Source organism: Staurois parvus, unplaced genomic scaffold, assembly GCF_062004578.1.
Source record: "Staurois parvus isolate SC_StPar_1 unplaced genomic scaffold, SC_StPar_1.0 ptg000132l, whole genome shotgun sequence".
NCBI lineage: Eukaryota > Metazoa > Chordata > Amphibia > Anura > Ranidae > Staurois > Staurois parvus.
Window position 1 is genome coordinate 819,578 of NW_028317928.1, and position 19,488 is coordinate 839,065.

The following is a 19,488-nucleotide window of genomic DNA, read 5'->3' on the forward strand; positions in this document are numbered from 1 at the left end:
ACATGCTGGGCTTGTATGCGATTTCGTTCCTTGTTCTGGGGATTATATGGAGCCAGGGCGGACTCTCAGTGGAATATACCAAATGGGGGACATAGAAGCCAGAGCGGAGACCATGAAATTGGTTTAGGTTCACAGTTTTTTTTTTTTTTTGTGATGTTGTCCTTTTAAATGACACTTAAAAGGCAACTATATTACATAGTAATTACATTGTACTGCTGAGAAAGAAAATGTAAAATATTTTTAAATCTTTAATTTTTTTTCTTACTGATATATTTTAAACTATCTTTTGCTACTTTCGTACATTTGGCTAAATGCAGTTTGGAAGTCGACCATACGATGGCGATACTGATTTTATTAAATGAATATTAATAAAAAAAAGAAAATCAGATATGAAATGAATGGTGTTGTTTTTAATTCCTAGTTGTTTTGCATACATACATCTCTAAGGGGCAATTTATAAAACATTCCTTGAATGAGGGTTACAAGCTTTCGTCCAGGCCTCACAAATTTTTTCCTGTAATTTCTATTTTGCTATGACTTCCTATGATCATCAGCTCCATCTAGTGGTCAAAAATGTGCTAAATTTTCAAATTGAAGTATTTCAGAAAAATGTTGCATTTTGGTCACTAGAGGGAGCTGATGAGTATAGGAAGTCCAAGTAGAGAAAATACAGGGAAATTTCATGCAGCCTGAATGAAAGCTTGTGACATTCGTCCAACAAAGGTTTTAAAAACAGACCCCTTTGTCTTAGACCTTTAACCCCTTTCCGTCCGGCCCATGTACATAAACGGCGGGACAGAAGCAGTGCAGGAGCGGGTTGCCGTTTATAAACATCCTCCTGCATTCCCTGCCTGAGCGCGCTCCCTGGGAGCGTGCAGCACAGTGATCCAGTGCCTGCTGTGTCTGGAGGAATACTGATCGCTGTACGGGACCTCTGTGTGAGGTCCTGATCATGTGATCACGGATTGGCCAATCCGTGATCACATGAATAGTAATGACACTTCTGACATCATTGCTTACTACTAGTGAAATCTGTGAATGATCACCGAGGTCACAAGGTACAGGGCCATTCACAACAGCCTTGTACCATGTGACCAATCACAGCTCACACAGTATTTCTCAATGGCTGCAGGAATGCAGCGAGAGAGGAGAAATGATTGCTTTTACAGCCTTTATGGGTGTAAAAGCAATCATTATAAAAATAAAAAAAATCTTCATCACCCCCCACAAGTAGTACAGTGTCACTATGGTGACAATGTACTGCTAGGGTGACAGTAGGTTAAAAAAAATACAAAAAAACTATGATATAAAAAAATAAAAATGTAAAAACATTTTTTTTAAATTATAATTTTTGGTTATAAACTAATTTGGGTTATTATATTTTTTTACTAAAAAGATGAATACATTTTGGCCAAGATTTATGAAGAAAGGTTATTTATTAGCAAAATTTTATAAGAAAAACACTTTTTTTTTTTCAAAATGTGTGGACTTTTTCATTTATATAGCAAAACAAAATAAAAATCCCAGTGGTTAAAAAATACCACCAAAATAAAGTTTTATCTGTCTCCAAAATATCATATGGGTACAGTGTTGCATGACCGCGCAATTTGCATTCAAAGTGTGATAGCGCTGAAAGCTGAAAATTGGCCTGGACAGGAAGGGGGTGAAAGTGTCCGGACTGGAAGGGGTTAAAGAGAACCTGTCACAAGAACAAGTACCGGAATGCATGCGGATGCTGATGATTGGTCTGTGAGGAGTCAGAGAAACTCCTTGAGGGGTGGATAGAAACCTGGAGGAGGGGGCGTTCGAGGCTGGCTGCATTTGGGTGCGCAATGCCCTAAATAACCCCTTGCCCTCCAGAGGATCCCCCTCCTGACCAGGCCATTTTTTGTCATACGGCGCTGCGTTACTTTAACTGACAATTGTGCGGTCATGCAACGCTGCACCCAAATGAAATTTATGTTCTTTTTTTCCCACCAAGAGAGTATTCTTTCGGTGGTATTTGATCGCCTCTGCGGTTTTTAAATTTTTTGCGCTATAAAAAAAAAAGACCGACAATTTTGAAAAAAACTATATTTTGGACTTTTTGCTATTAACCTCTTGCCGTCAGCCTGCTGTTTATAAACGGCAGGGCGGTGGCAGTCCAGGGGCGGGTTGCCGTTCATAAACGGAACCCGCCTTTTCTAGCTGTGCGCGCTCCCTGGGAGCGCGCACCACCGCGTTCCGGTGCCTGCTGTGTCCTCCGGACACAGTGAAACACCGATCGTCGGACGGGACCTCTGTACGAGGTCCCGATCATGTGATCACTGATTGGCGAATCAGTGATCACATGCAAAGTAGTAAGCAAGATGTCACTTGTGACATCATTGCTTACTATGTGTGAAATCTGTGAATGATCACAGAGGTCACATGGTACAAGGCTATTCACAACAGCCTTGTACCATGTGACAAGCTGTGACCACTCACAGTTCACTCAGTAATTCTCAATGACTGCAAGAATGCAGACAGAGAGAAAGAGAAATGATTGCTTTTACATTCTATATGGGTGTAAAAGCAATCAGTGTAAAAAAAAAAAAAAAAAAAAATCTTCATCACCCCCCACAAGTAGCACAGTGTCTCCATGGTGACACTGTACTGCTAGGGTGACAGTATGTAAAAAAAAAATAATATAAAAAAATAAAAATGTAAAAAAAATGTTTAAGATTATAATTTTCGGTTATAAACTAATTTGGATTTTTTTTTTTTTACTAAACAAATAACGGAAAAAATTTTGGCCAAGATTTATGATGAAATATTATTTATTTGCAAAATTTTATTAAAAAAAACACTTTCTTTCAAAATTTTTGGACTTTTTCATTTACATAGTAAAAAAAAATAAAAATCCCAGCCGTAAATAAATACCACCAAAATCAAGCTTTATCTGTCTCAAAAAAATTCATGTGGGTACAGTATTGCATGACCGCGCAATTGTCATTCAAAGTGTGATAGCGCTGAAAGCTAAAAATTGCCCTGGACAGGAAGGGGGTAAAAGTGTCCGGACAAGAAGTGGTTAAATTTATTTAAACATTTAAAAAAAATCAAATTTCGTCCAATGTATTCCGCTCCGTGTCGTTGCTAACAAAAAAAATCCCAATACGTGTAAATTAATTGGTTTACGTGAAAGTTATAGCATTTACAAATGGCTGTGTATATACTGGGATTTTTGTTTTTATTTTTTTTTATACTAGTAATGGCATCGATTAGCGACTTATAGCGGGACTGCGGCGGGTATTCTGACACGGGGGGGGGAAACTGACTTGGTGTCACTGACATCCCCAGTGACACCAATACAGTGATCAGTGCTAATAAAAAGCACTGACACTGTACTACTGGCACTGGGCAGGAAGGGGTTAACATCTGGGGGGATCAAAGGGTTAACTGTGCGCTGTGTGTGTTTTATTATGTAAGCACGCTGATATGCAGAGCCATACACTGCAGCATACTGGTCCTGATGGGAGAGACCTGCATTGTTTACATTTAGATCTTTCCCCCGTCAGTGATACTCAGTGATCTCCGGGTGCCAGTGGGTAATACTGGCGAGGACCAGGTGATTGACAGCTGTAGCCACCAATGGCGGTGCGGATAGAGCAGCATGTGCGCTCCCTAAAGTCACATATATATACACGTGATTTTGCACAGCCCTGCCGCTCTGTAGCAGTAGTTCTGTTAAAGGGCGGCGGGGAAGCAGTAAATGCCCCCATGTGATGCTGAGCCTTCATGATTGAAAGAACTGAAATCCAATAAATGAAAGTGGCGGGCCAGAGACAGACTAGGGAGGAAAGCGCTAGATGATGCTGGACGTCTTTCAGCCAGGAAATGAGGCGGAGCTCTATCTGACTGTTTGCAGGTTTTAAAGCACATTGTGAGAAGAAGCGTTTGCAGTGACATCAGAGAAAGCCATTTCAGTTGAGGAGAGGAGCCAGTATACCTGTGCAAGACTGAAGGGGAGGAGCCGGTACACCTGTGCAAGACTGTAGGGGAGGAGCTAGTAACTTGTGCAAGACTGAAGGGGAGGAGCCGGTACACCTGTGCAAGACTGAAGGGGAGGAGCCATTATACCTGTGCAAGACTGTAGGAGAGGAGCCGGAATACCTGTGCAAGACTGGAGGAGAGGAACCAGTATACCTGTGCAAGACTGAAGGGGAGGAGCCGGTACACCTGTGCAATACTGAAGGGGAGGAGCTGGTAAACCTGTGCAAGACTTAAGGGAGAGCCGGTACAACTGTGCAAGACTGAAGGGGAGGAGTCGGTACACCTGTGCAAGCTTGAAGGGGAGGAGCCGGTACAACTGTGCAAGACTGAAGGGGAGGAGCTGGTACACTTGTGCAAGACTGAAGGGGAGGAGCCGATAGACCTGTGCAAGACTGAAGGGGAGGAGCCGGTAGACCTGTGCAAGACTGAAGGGAAGGAAGCCGGTACACCTGTGCAAGACTGAAGGGGAGGAGCCTGTACACCTGTGCAAGACTGAAGGGGAAGAGTCGGTACACCTGTGCAAGACTGAAGGGGAGGAGCCTGTACACCTGTGCAAGACTGAAGGGGAAGAGTCGGTACGACTGTGCAAGACTGAAGGGGAGGAGCTGGTAAACCTGTGCAAGACTTAAGGGAGAGCCGGTACAACTGTGCAAGACTGAAGGGGAGGAGTCGGTACACCTGTGCAAGCTTGAAGGGGAGGAGCCGGTACAACTGTGCAAGACTGAAGGGGAGGAGTCGGTACGCCTGTGCAAGCTTGAAGGGGAGGAGCCGGTACACCTGTGCAAGACTGAATCTCCCCAGCAGGGACACAGCAATAGGAATATATATATTTTCATTGAAGTGGAGAAGAATTAACACATCTATTACATTTGTATTGCTGCGCCCCCCGTAGGGGAGATTTCTTCTTACTTTCTGTCCAAGTGAGAAATCACTTCCTGTTCTGGTTCCTTGGACAGGAAGCGAGGGGGGCACCTTCTAAAAGGGGGCATGGGGAACATGTAAATGCAGATTGAATCAAAGGTGAATAAGAACGCCAGACACCGAGTGTGTTTTTATTGCTTTTATTACATTTTGATCATTTCTCTCTGAACAGAAGATATACGCCAAGCAGAGTCCAATAAATAACTTGCTATACGACTTGCTGTACAAAGTACCCTCCCCCACCCACAATCTTTTTGCTGAATGGGAACCGTTCGCTATAAGCGCTGGCAGCAAAACGTACATCACACCCCCCTATACCAAAGTGGAGAAACAAAAATCCAAATCTGACACATTCCACACAAACCCCCAAAAATGGACTGGACAAAATTATTGGCACCCTCAATGTAATATTTGGTAGCGCACCCCTTGGAAGAAATAACTGAAATCAATGGCTTCCTGTAACCATCAATGAGTTCCACCTCTCTGCTGGAATTTTGGATCGCTCTTCGTTCACCAACTGCTCCAGGTCTCTCCGATTGGAAGAGTTCCTTTCCCCAACTGCTATTCTGAGATCTCTCCACAGGAGCTCTATGGGATGGAGATCTGGACTGATTGCTGGCCAGTTCAGACCTGTTAGGGATCTGGGTATGACCAGAAATGTGTGGGAACACAGGTGTAGTCAGGGCTGGAGGTGGAATGGTCAGGCAGGTCATTTGGAACTGTTAAGCATCGCCTGGCGGCGTCTCTAGCAGCCCACAGCACGGGGTTCCTCAGGGCGCGGGGTCGAAGTCCCAATCTGCTTATTCACCAGGGCCCCTGATGGTGGGGATGGACTTGGAGCAGACTGAGACTAGGTCGCAACCCCTGAGTACGTCCGGCAATGGTAGAGACCGTCGTCAGAGGTGTGCGGGGAAAGGACCCTGACGTGAAGAGGCTGGCAGACCTGGTAACAGGGACAGATCTGTGTGGGATGGATGGATAGATCGTTTGGGTAACGTAAGGCATAGTCAGGCAGGCCAGGTCAGCAACGTGCGGGCAGCGAGGTACCGAAGGAGCAGGCAGAGAACGGTCAGGGTCACAAGCCGGGTTCAGTAACTCACGGGCAGCGCGATACAGAGGATCAGGCAGAAGGATGGTCAGGCAAGCCAGGGGTTAAACAGGAGACGGTCAGCAGGGTCAGGAACAATGCAGAGGTCGGCAACAGAAGATTCACAGGATACCAGGTACAGGGGCTCATGGGAAACAAACACCAAGGCACTGATTGCAGGCCTGGTCCTGCTTAAATAGACCTCCTGCAATCAGCCTCAGGTAATTGCTTGATTGCAGGAGTGAGACCCTGGCTGCCGAAAGCACCCTCTGGTAGGAGCTGGTACTGCAGCCCACAGAGCAAGTGAGCGACAGCACCACCAGTGGTGAGTCCATTCCTGACAAGTACCCTCCAGCGCTTTGTCTGAAAACATTTCTGAGGGCTCTTTGACGTTTGCATTCGGTCATTGTCCTGCTGGAAGACCCATGACCTCTGACAGAGACCCAACTTTCTGACACTGGGCCCTACATTGCACCCTAGAATTCTTTGGATTTCATAATGCTATGCACACGGTCGAGACATCCAGTGCCTGAAGCAGCAAAGGAACCCCAAAACATCAGTGAGCCCCCCCATGTGTGACTGGAGGAACTGAATTCTTTTCTGTAACCACTTCGTGCCGGCGCCTCCCGGCCCTTTAAGAGTTTCAGAAGTCGGGAGGCGGGCAGGGTTTTAAGGTCATGTGACCACAGTGTTTCGCCGTCACACGTTCGGAAGAGGTCCCGATTGAAAAGGGGAGATCAGAACCTTTCCGTGAGTCACAGACATATGTGCTGGGAGCACACAGGGCGCACGCACATATGTATTTTCGAATTGCACGGAAATATGCGGCCGCTCAGCGTCAAGGCCCAGATGCCAAGAGGCCACATATTTGCGTGCGCTCTGCATGAAGGGGTTAAAGGCCTCATTGCTTTTTCTGAGAACAGTAGAATGGTGGGCTTTACCAAAAAGCTGCTATTTTGTTCCGTCTGTCCACAGCACATTCTCCCAACAGGATTTTGGCTTCCTCAGGTAAGTTTTGGCAAACTCCAATCTGGCTTTTTTAGCAATGGGGTACTCCTGAGTCTCCCACCAAATTTCTGTGTCAGCAGTGGGGTCCTCCCGGGTCTCCCGCCATATTTCTGTGTCAGCGGTGCGGTCCTCCCGCCATATTTCTTTGTCAGCGGTGCGGTCCTCCCGGGTCTCCCGCCATATTTCTGTGTCAGCGGTGGGGTCCTCCCGGGTCTCCTGCCATATTTGTGTATCTGCAGGTGGGGTCCTCTCGGGTCTCCCGCCATATTTCCGTATCAGCGGTGGGGTCCTCCCGGGTCTCCCGCCATATTTCCATGTCAGCGGTGGGGTCTTCCTGGGTCTCCCGCCATATTTCCGTGTCAGCGGTGGGGTCCTCCTGGGTCTCTCGCCATATTTCTGTGTCAGCATTGGGGTCCTCCCCCATAATTCTGTGTCAGCGGTGGGGTCCTCCTGGATCTCCTGCCATATTACTGTGTCAGCGGTGGGGTCCTCCCGGGTCTCCAGCCATATTTCCGTGTCAGCGGTGGGGTCCTCCCGGGTCTCCAGCCATATTTCCGTGTCAGCGGTGGGGTCCTCCCGGGTCTCCAGCCATATTTCCGTGTCAGCGGTGGGGTCCTCCCGGGTCTCCCGCCATATTTCCGTGTCAGCGGTGGGGTCCTCCCGGGTCTCTCGCCATATTTCTGTGTCAGCGGTGGGGTCGTCCTGGGTCTCCCACCATATTTCTGTGTCAGCGGTGGGGTCGTCCTGGGTATCCTACCATAGCGTCCCTTTTCGATCAGATGGCAACGTATAGTGCGAGCGGACACAGTTGTACCCTATTCCTGAAGGTCAGCTTGAATTTGTCTGTAAATTGATCGAGGTTCTTTATTCAACATTCAAACAATCCTGTGTTGATCAATTTTTCTTTTTCATCTACGGAGATTATCTACAGTGCCATGGGCTGTAAACTTCCAGACAATGTTGCGCACAGTGGACACAGGAACATGAAGATCTCTAGGGATGGACCTGTAACCTTGAGATTGTCCATGCTTTTCCATAATTTTTGTTCTCCAATCCTCAGACAATTCTTTGCAGCTCTTTCTCTTCTCCATGCGGCACACAGAGACACACAACAGAAAGGCGGAGTCCATTTTTCACCATTATAACTGGTTGTCGGTGTGATTTCTATGTTGTCATCACCTGGTACTGGGGAGTTTAATGACAAAATTACAGGAGCGTCACAGACTTGGAATGCAATTATTTCTTACAATTTTGAGAAGATGCCAATAATTTTTTACGGTCCATTTTTGGGGTTTTGCGTGGAATGTGTCAGATTTGGCTTTTTTGTTTCTCCACTTGTTTATGTCATACCAATAAAAACAAAATAAACATGACAATGCCGAAACATTTGTCATTGCAGTAATTTTCTGGGTGAAGTGGTGCGTTATCTGACAGGAATGCGGGGGTGCCAATATTTTTGGCCATAACTGTATGTGGCAGCACAGCAGGTGGTATAAAGAAAAGAAACAACTCCGAGTGCCGCACACCATCTGGACCTGACAGTCACTATAGTAGAAGCAGCTTCAGGCAGCCCAGGTCCAAGCTACGACCACTAACACGTTTTGCCCCACCCACAAGGCTTAGTTATGAAAGTAGACCTTAGCACTTATGTGACACTGTGATGAACTCTGAAGCGTTTCGCCCCACCTACAGGGCTTAGTCATGGAAGTAGACCTTAACATCCATATGCCACTATGATGACCTCTGAAGTGTTTCCCCCACCTACAGGGCTTAGTTATGGAAGTAGACCTTAGCACCCATGTGCTACTGTGATGACACTGAAGCGTTTCACCCCACCCACAGGGCTTAGTTATGGAAGCAGGCCTTAGCACCCATGTGCCACTGTGATGACCACTGACGCTTTTCACCTCATCCACAGGGCTTAGTCATGAAAATAGACCTTAACACCCATGTGCAACTGTGATGACCTCTTACGTGTTTCCCCCCACCCACAGAGCTTAGTTATGGAAGCAGATCTTAACACCCATGTGCCACTGTGATGACCTCTGATGCATTTCGCCCCACCCACAGGGCTTAGTCATGGAAGCAGGCCTTAACACCCATGTGCCACTGTGTTGTTTTCAGGGGCACTCAATCAGAAGAACAGAACCGTGACCGAGCTTTTACTAACAGCTCATGGTCACCTACTGATGATCAGGAGTCGGTAGGGTAGGATGATCTCCCCATGACATCATCACTGTGCAGCCAATAACAGTGCTGCATCAGCGGTTGCTCCTCCTGCCGATTACAGGCACCATGGCCCTCCTGCCATTTGATTCCGATTTTGCCAAGCTGTATACCCTACAAGAATTTTAGCAAGCTTTGTTACAACAGTAGGTACTCACGTCTCAGTCCATCACATATCCCAAAAATAGAAATGTCCCTTCTTTTAGGACAGTGGGCGGGGCCAATGAGTATCATTTCCTTTACATCCCATTAGCCGCAGGCACATCTTATTTTAGGGATATCTAGCTAGTGTGCTGTGCACGGATTCAGTTAGAGTTCCTTTTGATTCCTTCAGTCTTCTCACCAATATCTGAATGGTTACATGGTCTCATTGGGGGGCCCATCCCTATGCCATAGAAGCCGTGGTTTCCATACACTACGCTGATGAAACCTAGAAAGCCCGAAAAAGCTGTAAGCAGCTTTGGAATAACTGGCTGTATATTAGGCTTTGTTTACATTATACGCCAGCCTATGCATCTATCAGACGGGATGGAAAGGAATGATTGGCATGGCTCCGTCCACTTCCTCAAATGAGCAATAATCCTGATTTTGGGAAATGGAATGAGACATGAATACTGTAACTTCTGTTCTAAGAAGGCTTCTCTGTGGTATACATGGATTTAGTTGGAGGGTGTTTTGATCCCTTTAGCCCACTGCTGTCAAACTGGTGGCCCTCCAGCTGTTGCCAAACTACAAGTCCCATAAGGAATTGCAAGATTGACAGTTACAAGCATGACTCCCAAAGGTAGAGGAGTGATGGGACTTATAGTTTCGCAACAGCTGGAGGGCCACCAGTTTGACACCCTTACACTAGACCTTGACCACATCGTACCTGGAGATGTGAGGGGCGGTCGGTACTCCTTCATGATGTCCTTGTAGAGATCCTTGTGTCCTTCTAAATACTCCCACTCCTCCATGGAGAATGATGGGACTTGAATGTAGTTTCGCAACAGCTGAAGGGCCGCCAGTTTGACACCCCTACGGGTTTTAGCACTTTCTCACCATAACCTGCAAGCCCTCGTTCAGATACTTACCTGCTTCGGTCCTGCAGATGCTAGGATGACCCTCACCGAAAACGTCAACGTTAGTGATTGGCTCTGTCTCAGGGCACACTGGTCACCCTGCATCCCTGTAAACGTGCAACACCAAAAGCTGCCATGCCCGGTGCAGTATCACATAGGACAGTGCTGCAAATCAAGCTGCAGTTTGACTTCAAGTCTTGAATGAACTTCTACAGAGGCCAATTCAACAGAGAAGGGGATTCAGTAGAATCCTGTCTAGTACTGAATGACTTTTTTTTTTCAGGAAAATGGGAGGTGTTCCAAAAGGGATTATTTCACCGCTGTAGTTCCTGAGGGACTTAAAGGAGAACTCTGGAAATGTTTTTCCCCCACGCAATGGGGAGTTGTGCCCGCACTTCATGGGTTAACTGCTCATTTTGTCTAGGGGGGAACACAAAGCTTGTAGTCAGATCCTTCAGAAAACGGTTCTCCCCTACTTCCAGCGGTGGACTGTTCCTGCCGTTCTCACGTCCAGAGCTAGTCTACGGGTGTGATGACGTCACAAACAGTCCATCGCGCTAGATTGCCTGGAGGGTGGGAGCAGCAGGGACTGGTCTTGCGCTGCGAGGATCTGCCAGTTAGGGGAGTAGATCTTGGCTCTCCAATTCCCTGGACAAAAAGGGCAGTTATCCCATGCCTACTGCATAGGGACATTTTTATTTTCCCAGTGTTCTGCTTTAAGTGAACTTGTGATTCCACCAACCATCATCAAGTTTGCAGTAAGACTGGCCCGTAAACTAGGCTAACACTGTCCGGGGAGCCACGCGGTTGAAGTGGCAATTTTCTAGGTCCACCTAAAAAGCTTGAGCCTTTAATAGACTCAGAGAACCCTCCAAAAACCAGGGGCTTCCTCTGAGTGGTTTAGTCAACATTGGTGAAGGATTCACCACCTATGGAAGCTTTTCACTGTAACATGATGGTATCCCCATGAGTCCTTGAATGTTTGAGAAAGTCCGACCTATTCCTGTAACTCCTCCCACACACAGAGCAGGAAAATGGAGTCTCCCTCGTGTGAACCCTCTCATGCCGGATAAGAGCCGAATTGCAGATGAAGCCTTTACCACAGATGGGGCAGGAAAACGGCTTCTCCTCCATGTGATATTTCTGGTGTATCCTTAGCTCTGAGGAGCTGACGAAAGACTTCTCGCACGTTGAGCAAGAGTAGGGCTTCTCCCCCGAGTGGATGCGCTCGTGGACGACGAGGTGCGACCGGACAACAAAGCCTTTCCCGCAAACGTGGCAGGTGAAAGGCCTTTCCCCGGTGTGAGTCCTCTGGTGGACGGCAAGAATAGAACTCCGGGAAAAACACTTGCCACAGTCGGGGCAGGAGAACGGCTTATTTTCCCCGTGGCTCCTTTTGTGTTTCTCAAAAGACGTCCCGTACTTAAAGCACTTCCCGCACACTGAACAAGAGTATTCCGTCTCCTTGCTGTGAGCTCTCTCGTGCCGGCTGAGGTAGGAACTGTTGTTGAAGGTCTTCCCGCACACGCAGCAGGAGTATGGCTTTTGCCCCGTGTGAATCCTCCGGTGGATGATTAGGTTGGAGCTGCTAATGAAGCGTTTCCCGCACTCTTCACAGGCGTAAGGTCTTTCCCCAGTGTGGCTCCGGCGGTGGGTGATGAGGTTAGACTTGGAGGAAAAACACTTCCCACAGTCGGAGCACTGGAATGGCTTCTCTCCCGTGTGGACTCGATGGTGGGCCAGAAGCTCTACTTTGTAGCGAAAAGACTTCCCGCACAAAGAACAGATGACTCCGTTCCTTTTGGTCTGAAGACTTTGGTCAAGGTCTCCAAAATCTTTGCTGTCGGGAGATGTGCACTGGGTATCTTCTACAATAAATGTGGTGACTGTGAAATCGTCTTCATCTCCTGAAAGAGGTTCTTCTTTAATGTGATGGGTGGAAGTAGAGGATTCAGAAACTCCTTCACATGGGAAGGGTTCATCCTTGACCTCCACAGACTGTGCCAGATTTATATGCGTAAAAACATAAGGGTCGGGGAGATGTTCTCTAGGTGAGGGGAGATCCTTCCTTACCTGAGTAGGACATTGTGTCTGATGTGGGGGTGTAGAAATGTTGGGATTTGGGGGACAGTCTCCTTTTTCCAATGAGAGGAGTTCGCCCTTAATAGGAGTCAGTATGGGACCTGTGTGACTGGATTGTGTAGAAGAGCCAAAGTTCAGCAGATGTTCCTCACTTGACCCAATGTTCTCCTCCGTACGAGGAGGTGTGGTCATAGTACAGTCTGCAGGGTTAGAATTGACTGGGTGTGGTAGATGTTTTTCACATTCCACAGGTTTCTTTTCAAGATAACAAGACGTAGGTTTGGTTTTGTCATCTTTAATTGAACCTGTAATGTAAAATGGTGTTTTGTTAGGACGTTTCCTCCAACTTTACCAGAAACATTACATGCCCTATCAGTCTCTCATAACCATCACCATATACATGTATTACAAAATGTGCTGGCTTCAGAATCCACTAGACCACGGGTATCAAACTGGCGGCCCCTCCAGCTGTTGCCAAACTACAAGTCCCATGAGGCATTGCAAGATTGACAGTTATAAGCATGATTCCCAAATGCAGAGGCATGATGGGACTTGTAGTTTTGCAACAGATGGAGGGCCGCCAGTTTGACACCCTTGCACTAGACCTTGACGAAATCGTACCTGGAGATGTGAAGGACGGATGGTCCTCCTTCATGGCGTCCTTGTAGAGATCCTTGTGTCCTCCTATATACTCCCACTCCTCCATGGAGAAATAGACAGTGACATCCTGACACCTTATAGGAACCTGACACACACAATGATACAGTCACCATCCAGACACATCCCTTGTCTGTTACTGGAGAATGTCCCAGAATTCCTGGCACCGCTCACCTCTCCTGTCAGCAGATCGATGATGTTCTGGGTGACTTTCAGAATCTTCTTGTTGTTGTTGCTCCTTTCAGATGTCAGGGAGGGAGGTGGAGGCTCCATGGTGGGGCTCCTGGTCCATCTTTTGGACACATAGGGGCAGTTGCTTGATGACACATGATCATCGGACTTCCTCATAGGTCCATAATCCTATGTAATGAAATAATCATATGTTACGGAAACATGGCTACCTGCCCCATGCAACTTCTCACCTCTCCGGTCAGGTCTCTGGTTTATTAATAGAGATAAGTGATGTCATGTGACCTCCCAGAATCCTCCTCACCTCTCCGGTCAGGTCTGTGTTTTGTTCATAGAGATAAGTGATGTCATGTGACCTCCCAGAATCCTCCTTACCTTTCCGGTCAGGTCTGTGTTTTATTAATAGAGATAAGAGTGATGTCTTGTGACCTCCCAGAATCCTCCTCACCTCTCCGGTCAGGTCTGTGTTTTATTAATAGAGAGTGATGTCATGTGAACGCCCAGAATCCTCCTCACCTCTCCGGTCAGGTCTGCTTTTTATCAATAGAGTGATGTCATGTGACCTCCCAGAATCCTCCTCACCTCTCCAGTCAGCAGATATAGGATCTCCAGGGTAAGCTTTATTAATCGCTCTTGTATCTCATCTCGGTCTTTGTACATCTTCTGGGCACCTCTTGGCCGGACGGCGCCCTGGTCTGTTGGACACAACTGACAAACAAGGCTCAAGATCATGTGATGAAGCGATCCTAACCTGAGACACAAGATCGATTCCATTAATAGATCTATTCCCATCTCCCAACACAGAACTGTATCGAAATCACAAGGGTCTTCTCTATAAAAACAAAAAAAAACATTTTAGCCAAACCAAGTGCCCCCCAAAGGAACATTGATTGTCACCATCTTGGATGTGGCGTCGGCAAATCAGAGCTGTCGCTTCTGTTACACTTTGGCTCCTACCCCAGGTGTCACACATGCACAATATTTTTATAAATACTATTATTTGAATATTAATAAAGGAATACAATAAATATTAGAATACATGAGTCCTTATTAGCTGCACATTACACATTTAAAGGACAACTCCTCTTCGTTTCCCTTCCAATATTTCCCTTTAATGCTCCTTAACAACCCCTCCATACTCACTCCTCCAGCTCAACCTCACTGGGACACTTCCTGGCAGCAGGAAGTTCCGGTAGAATCACTTCCGGTTGCCCCTGTCTCCCTTTACCTGCTCACCTTCTGCTGGAGCTCTCCTGGGAGACCGCCCACTCCTCGCGCTGATTGGCCTGGGCTGAGCTCTGTCGCCATGACGGTTCCATATATGGAATGCCGCTAGAGCTCAGCTCAGTGAGGCGGCGGCCATTTTGTCGTAGTCAATGCGCTCTGCGTACAGCTCCAAACTGCGATAAAAGCTAGGCAGAAGACCCCTGATGTTCCTAATGAAGCTGCGCAACGAATACAAGTGTGTAATTATTTAAAACGAGTCCGAATTGCAGAGTTGAAAGACGGGAAAAAAAGTGTCCTCGGTGCTTAAGCAGTGGGGACCATTTTGTTGTGGCCAACTGTCACCAATGTATTGTTATTGCTGCCATTGATCTTTTATGAAGAAAGATATTATTTATATATTTCTAATTACAGCACATCCCATATATGAGCTCCTCCCACACTTACCAACATATGACTGGCTTTCTCATCGATCAATAGAACGATCGTTTTTACCATTCCAATCAGATCTAGCCACCATCAACCATTCTTTACTCGGGAGCGCATTGACTTCTGATGAAATTTCCAGGCTTCACTAAAATTGGAATATTCCGATCGTTCGCTGTATGGCGACATCAATACATTTCCAAATCGGTCACCTTAGATCTTTGTTTTTTTCTCAGAGTGGAAGATTGGGCCGATGTCATCACGTACGACCTCTCGCATCAAATATTTCATGTGACTAAATGAAACGGACGTATCAGTCGATACATGTGTGGCCAGCGCTTAGCAGATCCTTCCAGTTGGGGAAACTGCAAATATTGATTGTTTAGATACGATACGATGGCTAAGGGGGATGCCGGTGATACCGATCACACAATTCCCACTTTATATTCCTTGGTGCACTCCATTAGCACCCTTCGAATGACACCGATCACATACTATTCCCATGTTTTATTCCTTGGGCCCTCCATTAGTTCATAGAATGAGAAGTACCAAGTCGTCCTCGGTGCGGCTGTTGGGTGCAGCTGGGAACTTGGGGACAGAGGTCCTAGTGAGGAATGGTAAAGTACAAGTTCTACGTAGAATTACTGGCCATATGGTAGCCATAAGTACACTGATAAATGCATAGCACCATGTTTGTTTGCTTAGGTTATCCTGCAATCAGCACTGGAAACTAACAGCCGTTTACTGGTGACACGAGTGACTAGTGGTGTCACTCAACCCCCCTTTCCCCCATGCTATCTAAGTCTTGTAATTGCAAAGCCTGGCTTGGAATGACTCCGTGCAGCTCATGGTGTCACTCAGCTCCCCCCACATCATGCTAAGTCTTGTGATTGCAAAGCCTTACTGGGAATGACTCCGTGCAATTCATGGTGTCACTCAGACCCCCTTTTCCCCATGTTAAGTCTTGTGTTTGCAAAGCTTGACTGAGAATGACATTGTGCAGCTCATGGTGTCACTCAACTCTGCCCACCCCATGCTAAGTCTTGTGATTGCAAAGTCTGACTGGGAATGACTCCGTGCAACTCATTGTGTCACTCAGCTCCACTTCCACCCATGTAAAGTTTGTGATTGCAAAGCCTGACTGGGAATGAGTCCAAGCAACTCATGGTGTCACTCAGCCCCCCTTTTCCCCATAATGTTGTGATTGCAAAGCCTTACTGGGAATGAGTTTGTACAACTCACGATGTCACTCATCTCCCCCCACCCCATGCTAAGTCTTGTGATTGCAAAGCCTGACTGGGAATGACTCCGTGCAACTCATGGTGTCACTCAGCCCCTCGTTCCCCCATTCTAAGTTTTGTGAGTGCAAAACCTGGCTGGGAATGACTCTGTGCAACTCATGGTGCCACTCAGCTCTCCCCACCCCATGCTAAGTCTTGTGATTGCAAAGCCTGACTGGGAAGGACTCAGTGCAACTCATGGTATCACTCAGCTCCCCTTCCACCCATGCTAAGCCTTATGATTGCAAAGCCTGACTGGGAATGAGTTTGTACAACTCATGGTGTCACTCATCTCCCCTTTAGGTAACCAAGCAAGTGAACAGGTGTACCTAATAAAGTGTCCGGTGAGTGTACATGTCGTCTTCATTTAGTATGCTCAAAGTAAGAATGAGCTTTGATCAATAAAATTGTGCAAATACAGAGCTCTGTAGCTCAACATGAAATTTAAACACACAAGTGAAGGAGTCATAGTAGGGGCACTTCCCCTCCTTTCGTATGACCCCCTCAAAGGTTCAGTCAGAAACAGAGCATTTGAAAGTGCTGATCTGTCTTTGTGGATGAGCCGCAGTGCTCTGGGAATCCTTTAGCATGGGTGCGCCCCAAGTAAATATTTGAAACAGAGACCATATATATATATATATATATATATATATATATATATATATATATATATACACAGTGGGGCAAAAAAGTATTTAGTCAGCCACCAATTGTGCAAGTTCTCCCACTTAAAAAGATGAGAGAGGCCTGTAATTGGCATCATAGGTAGACCTCAACTATGAGAGACAAAATGAGAAAAAAAAGCCAGACAATCACATTGGCTGATTTGGAAAGAATTTATTTGCAAATTATGGTGGAAAATAAGTATTTGGTCACCTACAAACAAGCAAGAGTTCTGGCTCTCACAGACCTGTACCTGCTTCTTTAAGAGGCTCCTCTGTCCTGCACTCATTACCTGTATCAATGGCACATGTTTGAACTTGTTATCAGTATAAAAGACACCTATCCACAACCTCAAACAGTTACACTCCAAACTCCACTATGGTGAAGACCAAAGAGCTGTCGAAGGACACCAGAAACAAAATTGTAGACCTGCACCAGGCTGGGAAGACTGAATCTGCAATAGGCAAGCAGCTTGGTGTGAACAAATCAACTGTGGGAGCAATAATTACAAAATGGAAGACATACAAGACCACTGATAATCTCCCTCGATCTGGGGCTCCACGCAAGATCTCACCCCGTGGGGTCAAAATGATCACAAGAACAGTGAGCAAAAATCCCAGGACCACACGGGGGGACCTAGTGAATGACCTGCAGAGAGCTGGGACCAACGTAACAAAGGCTACCATCAGTAACACACTACGCCACCAGGGACTCAGATCCTGCAGTGCCAGACGTGTCCCCTTGCTTAAGCCAGTACATGTCCGGACCTGTCTGAAGTTTGCTAGAGAGCATTTGGATGATCCAGAAGAGGATTGGGAGAAAATCATATGGTCAGATGAAACCAAAATAGAACTGTTTGGTAGAAACACAACTCGTCGTGTTTGGAGGAGAGAGAATGCTGAGTTGCATCCAAAGAACACCATACCTACTGTGAAGCATGGGGGTGGCAACATCATGCTTTGGGGCTGTTTCTCCGCAAAGGGACCAGGACGACTGATCCATGTACAGGACAGAATGAATGGGGCCATGTATCGTGAGATTTTGAGTGCAAACCTCCTTCGATCAGCAAGGGCATTGAAGATGAAATGTGGCTGGGTCTTCCAACATGACAATGATCCCAAACATACTGCCTGGGCAACGAAGGAGTGGCTTCATAAAAAGCATTTCAAGGTCCTGGAGTGGCCTAGCCAGTCTCCAGATCTCAACCCCATTGAAAACCTTTGGAGGGAGTTGAAAGTCTGTGTTGCCCAGCGACAGCCCCAAAGCATCACTGCTCTAGAGGAGATCTGCATGGAGGAATGGGCCAACATACCAGCGACTATGTGTGCCAACCTTGTGAAGACTTACAGGAAACGTTTAACCTCTGTCATTGCTAACAAAGGATATATAACAAAGTACTGAGATGAACTTTTGATATTGACCAAATACTTATTTTCCACCATAATTTGCAAATAAATTCTTTCCAAATCAGCCAATGTGATTGTCTGGATTTTTTTTCTCATTTTGTCTCTCATAGTTGAGGTCTACCTATGATGCCAATTACAGGCCTCTCTCATCTTTGTAAGTGGGAGAACTTGCACAATTGGTGGCTGACTAAATACTTTTTTGCCCCACTGTATATACACTCACCGGCCACTTTATAGGTACACCTGTTCAATAGCTCGGTAACACAAATTGCCAATCACATGGCAGCAATTCAGTGCATTTAGGCATCTAGACGTGGTGAAGACGACTTGCTGAATTTCAAACAGCATCAGAATGGGGAAGAAAGGGGATTTAAGTGACTTTGAACGTGGCATGGTTGTTGGTGCCAGATGGATGGTCTGAGTATTTCATAAACTGCTGATCTCCTGGGATTTTCCCGCACAACCATCTCTAGGGTTTACAGAGAATGGTCCGAAAAAGAGAAATTATCCAGTGAGCGGCAGTTGTGTGGAGAAAAATGCCTTGTTGAGGTCAGAGAAGAATGGGCAGACTGGTTCCAGATGATAGAAAGCCAACAGTAACTCAAATAACCACTCGTTACAACCAAGGTATGCAGAATACCATCTCTGAACGCACAACGTGTCCAACCTTGAAGCAGATGGTATACAGCAGCAGAAGACCACACCGGGTGCCACTCCTGTCAGCTAAGAACAGGAAATGGAGGCTACAATTCGCACAGGCTCACCAGAACTGGACAATAGAAGATTGGAAAAACGTTGCCTGGTCTGATGAATCTGGATTTCAGCTGCGACCTTCAGATGGTAGGGTCACCATTTGGCGTAAGCAACATGAAAGCATGGCTCCACCCTGCCTTGTATCAACGGTTCAGGCTGGTGGTGGTGGTGGCATGGTGTGGTGAATCCATCCTGCCTTGTATCAGTGTTTCAAGCTGGTGGTGGTGGTGTCATGGTGTGGAGTATCCATCCTGCCTTGTATCAACGGTTCAGTCTGGTGGTGGTGGTGTCATGGTGTGGTGGATCCATCCTGGCTTGTATCAATGTTTCAAGCTGGTGGTGTCATGGTGTGGTGTATCCATCCTGCCTGGTATCAATGGTTCAGGCTGGTGGCGGTGGTGTCATGGTGTGGGGGATCCATCCTGCCTTGTATCAACGGTTCAGGCTGGTGGTGGTTGTGTCATGGTGTGGAGGATCCATCCTGCCTTGTATCA

The 19,488-nt window shown here is 46.7% G+C and overlaps 1 protein-coding gene across 1 annotated transcript; it reads right to left on the minus strand.

Moving 5' to 3' along the window:
- Window positions 1-5,056: 5,056 nt before the first annotated feature.
- Window positions 5,057-14,692, minus strand: LOC149466114 (uncharacterized). Its single transcript, XM_089672768.1, has 4 exons — window positions 13,825-14,692; window positions 13,228-13,413; window positions 13,018-13,141; window positions 5,057-12,701 (listed from the first exon to the last, which is right to left on the minus strand). Exons 1-4 carry the CDS (start codon window positions 14,032-14,034, stop codon window positions 11,257-11,259), a joined length of 1,965 nt encoding a protein of 654 aa, XP_089528894.1. The 5' UTR covers window positions 14,035-14,692; the 3' UTR covers window positions 5,057-11,256.
- Between the last annotated feature and the right edge of the window lie 4,796 nt (window positions 14,693-19,488).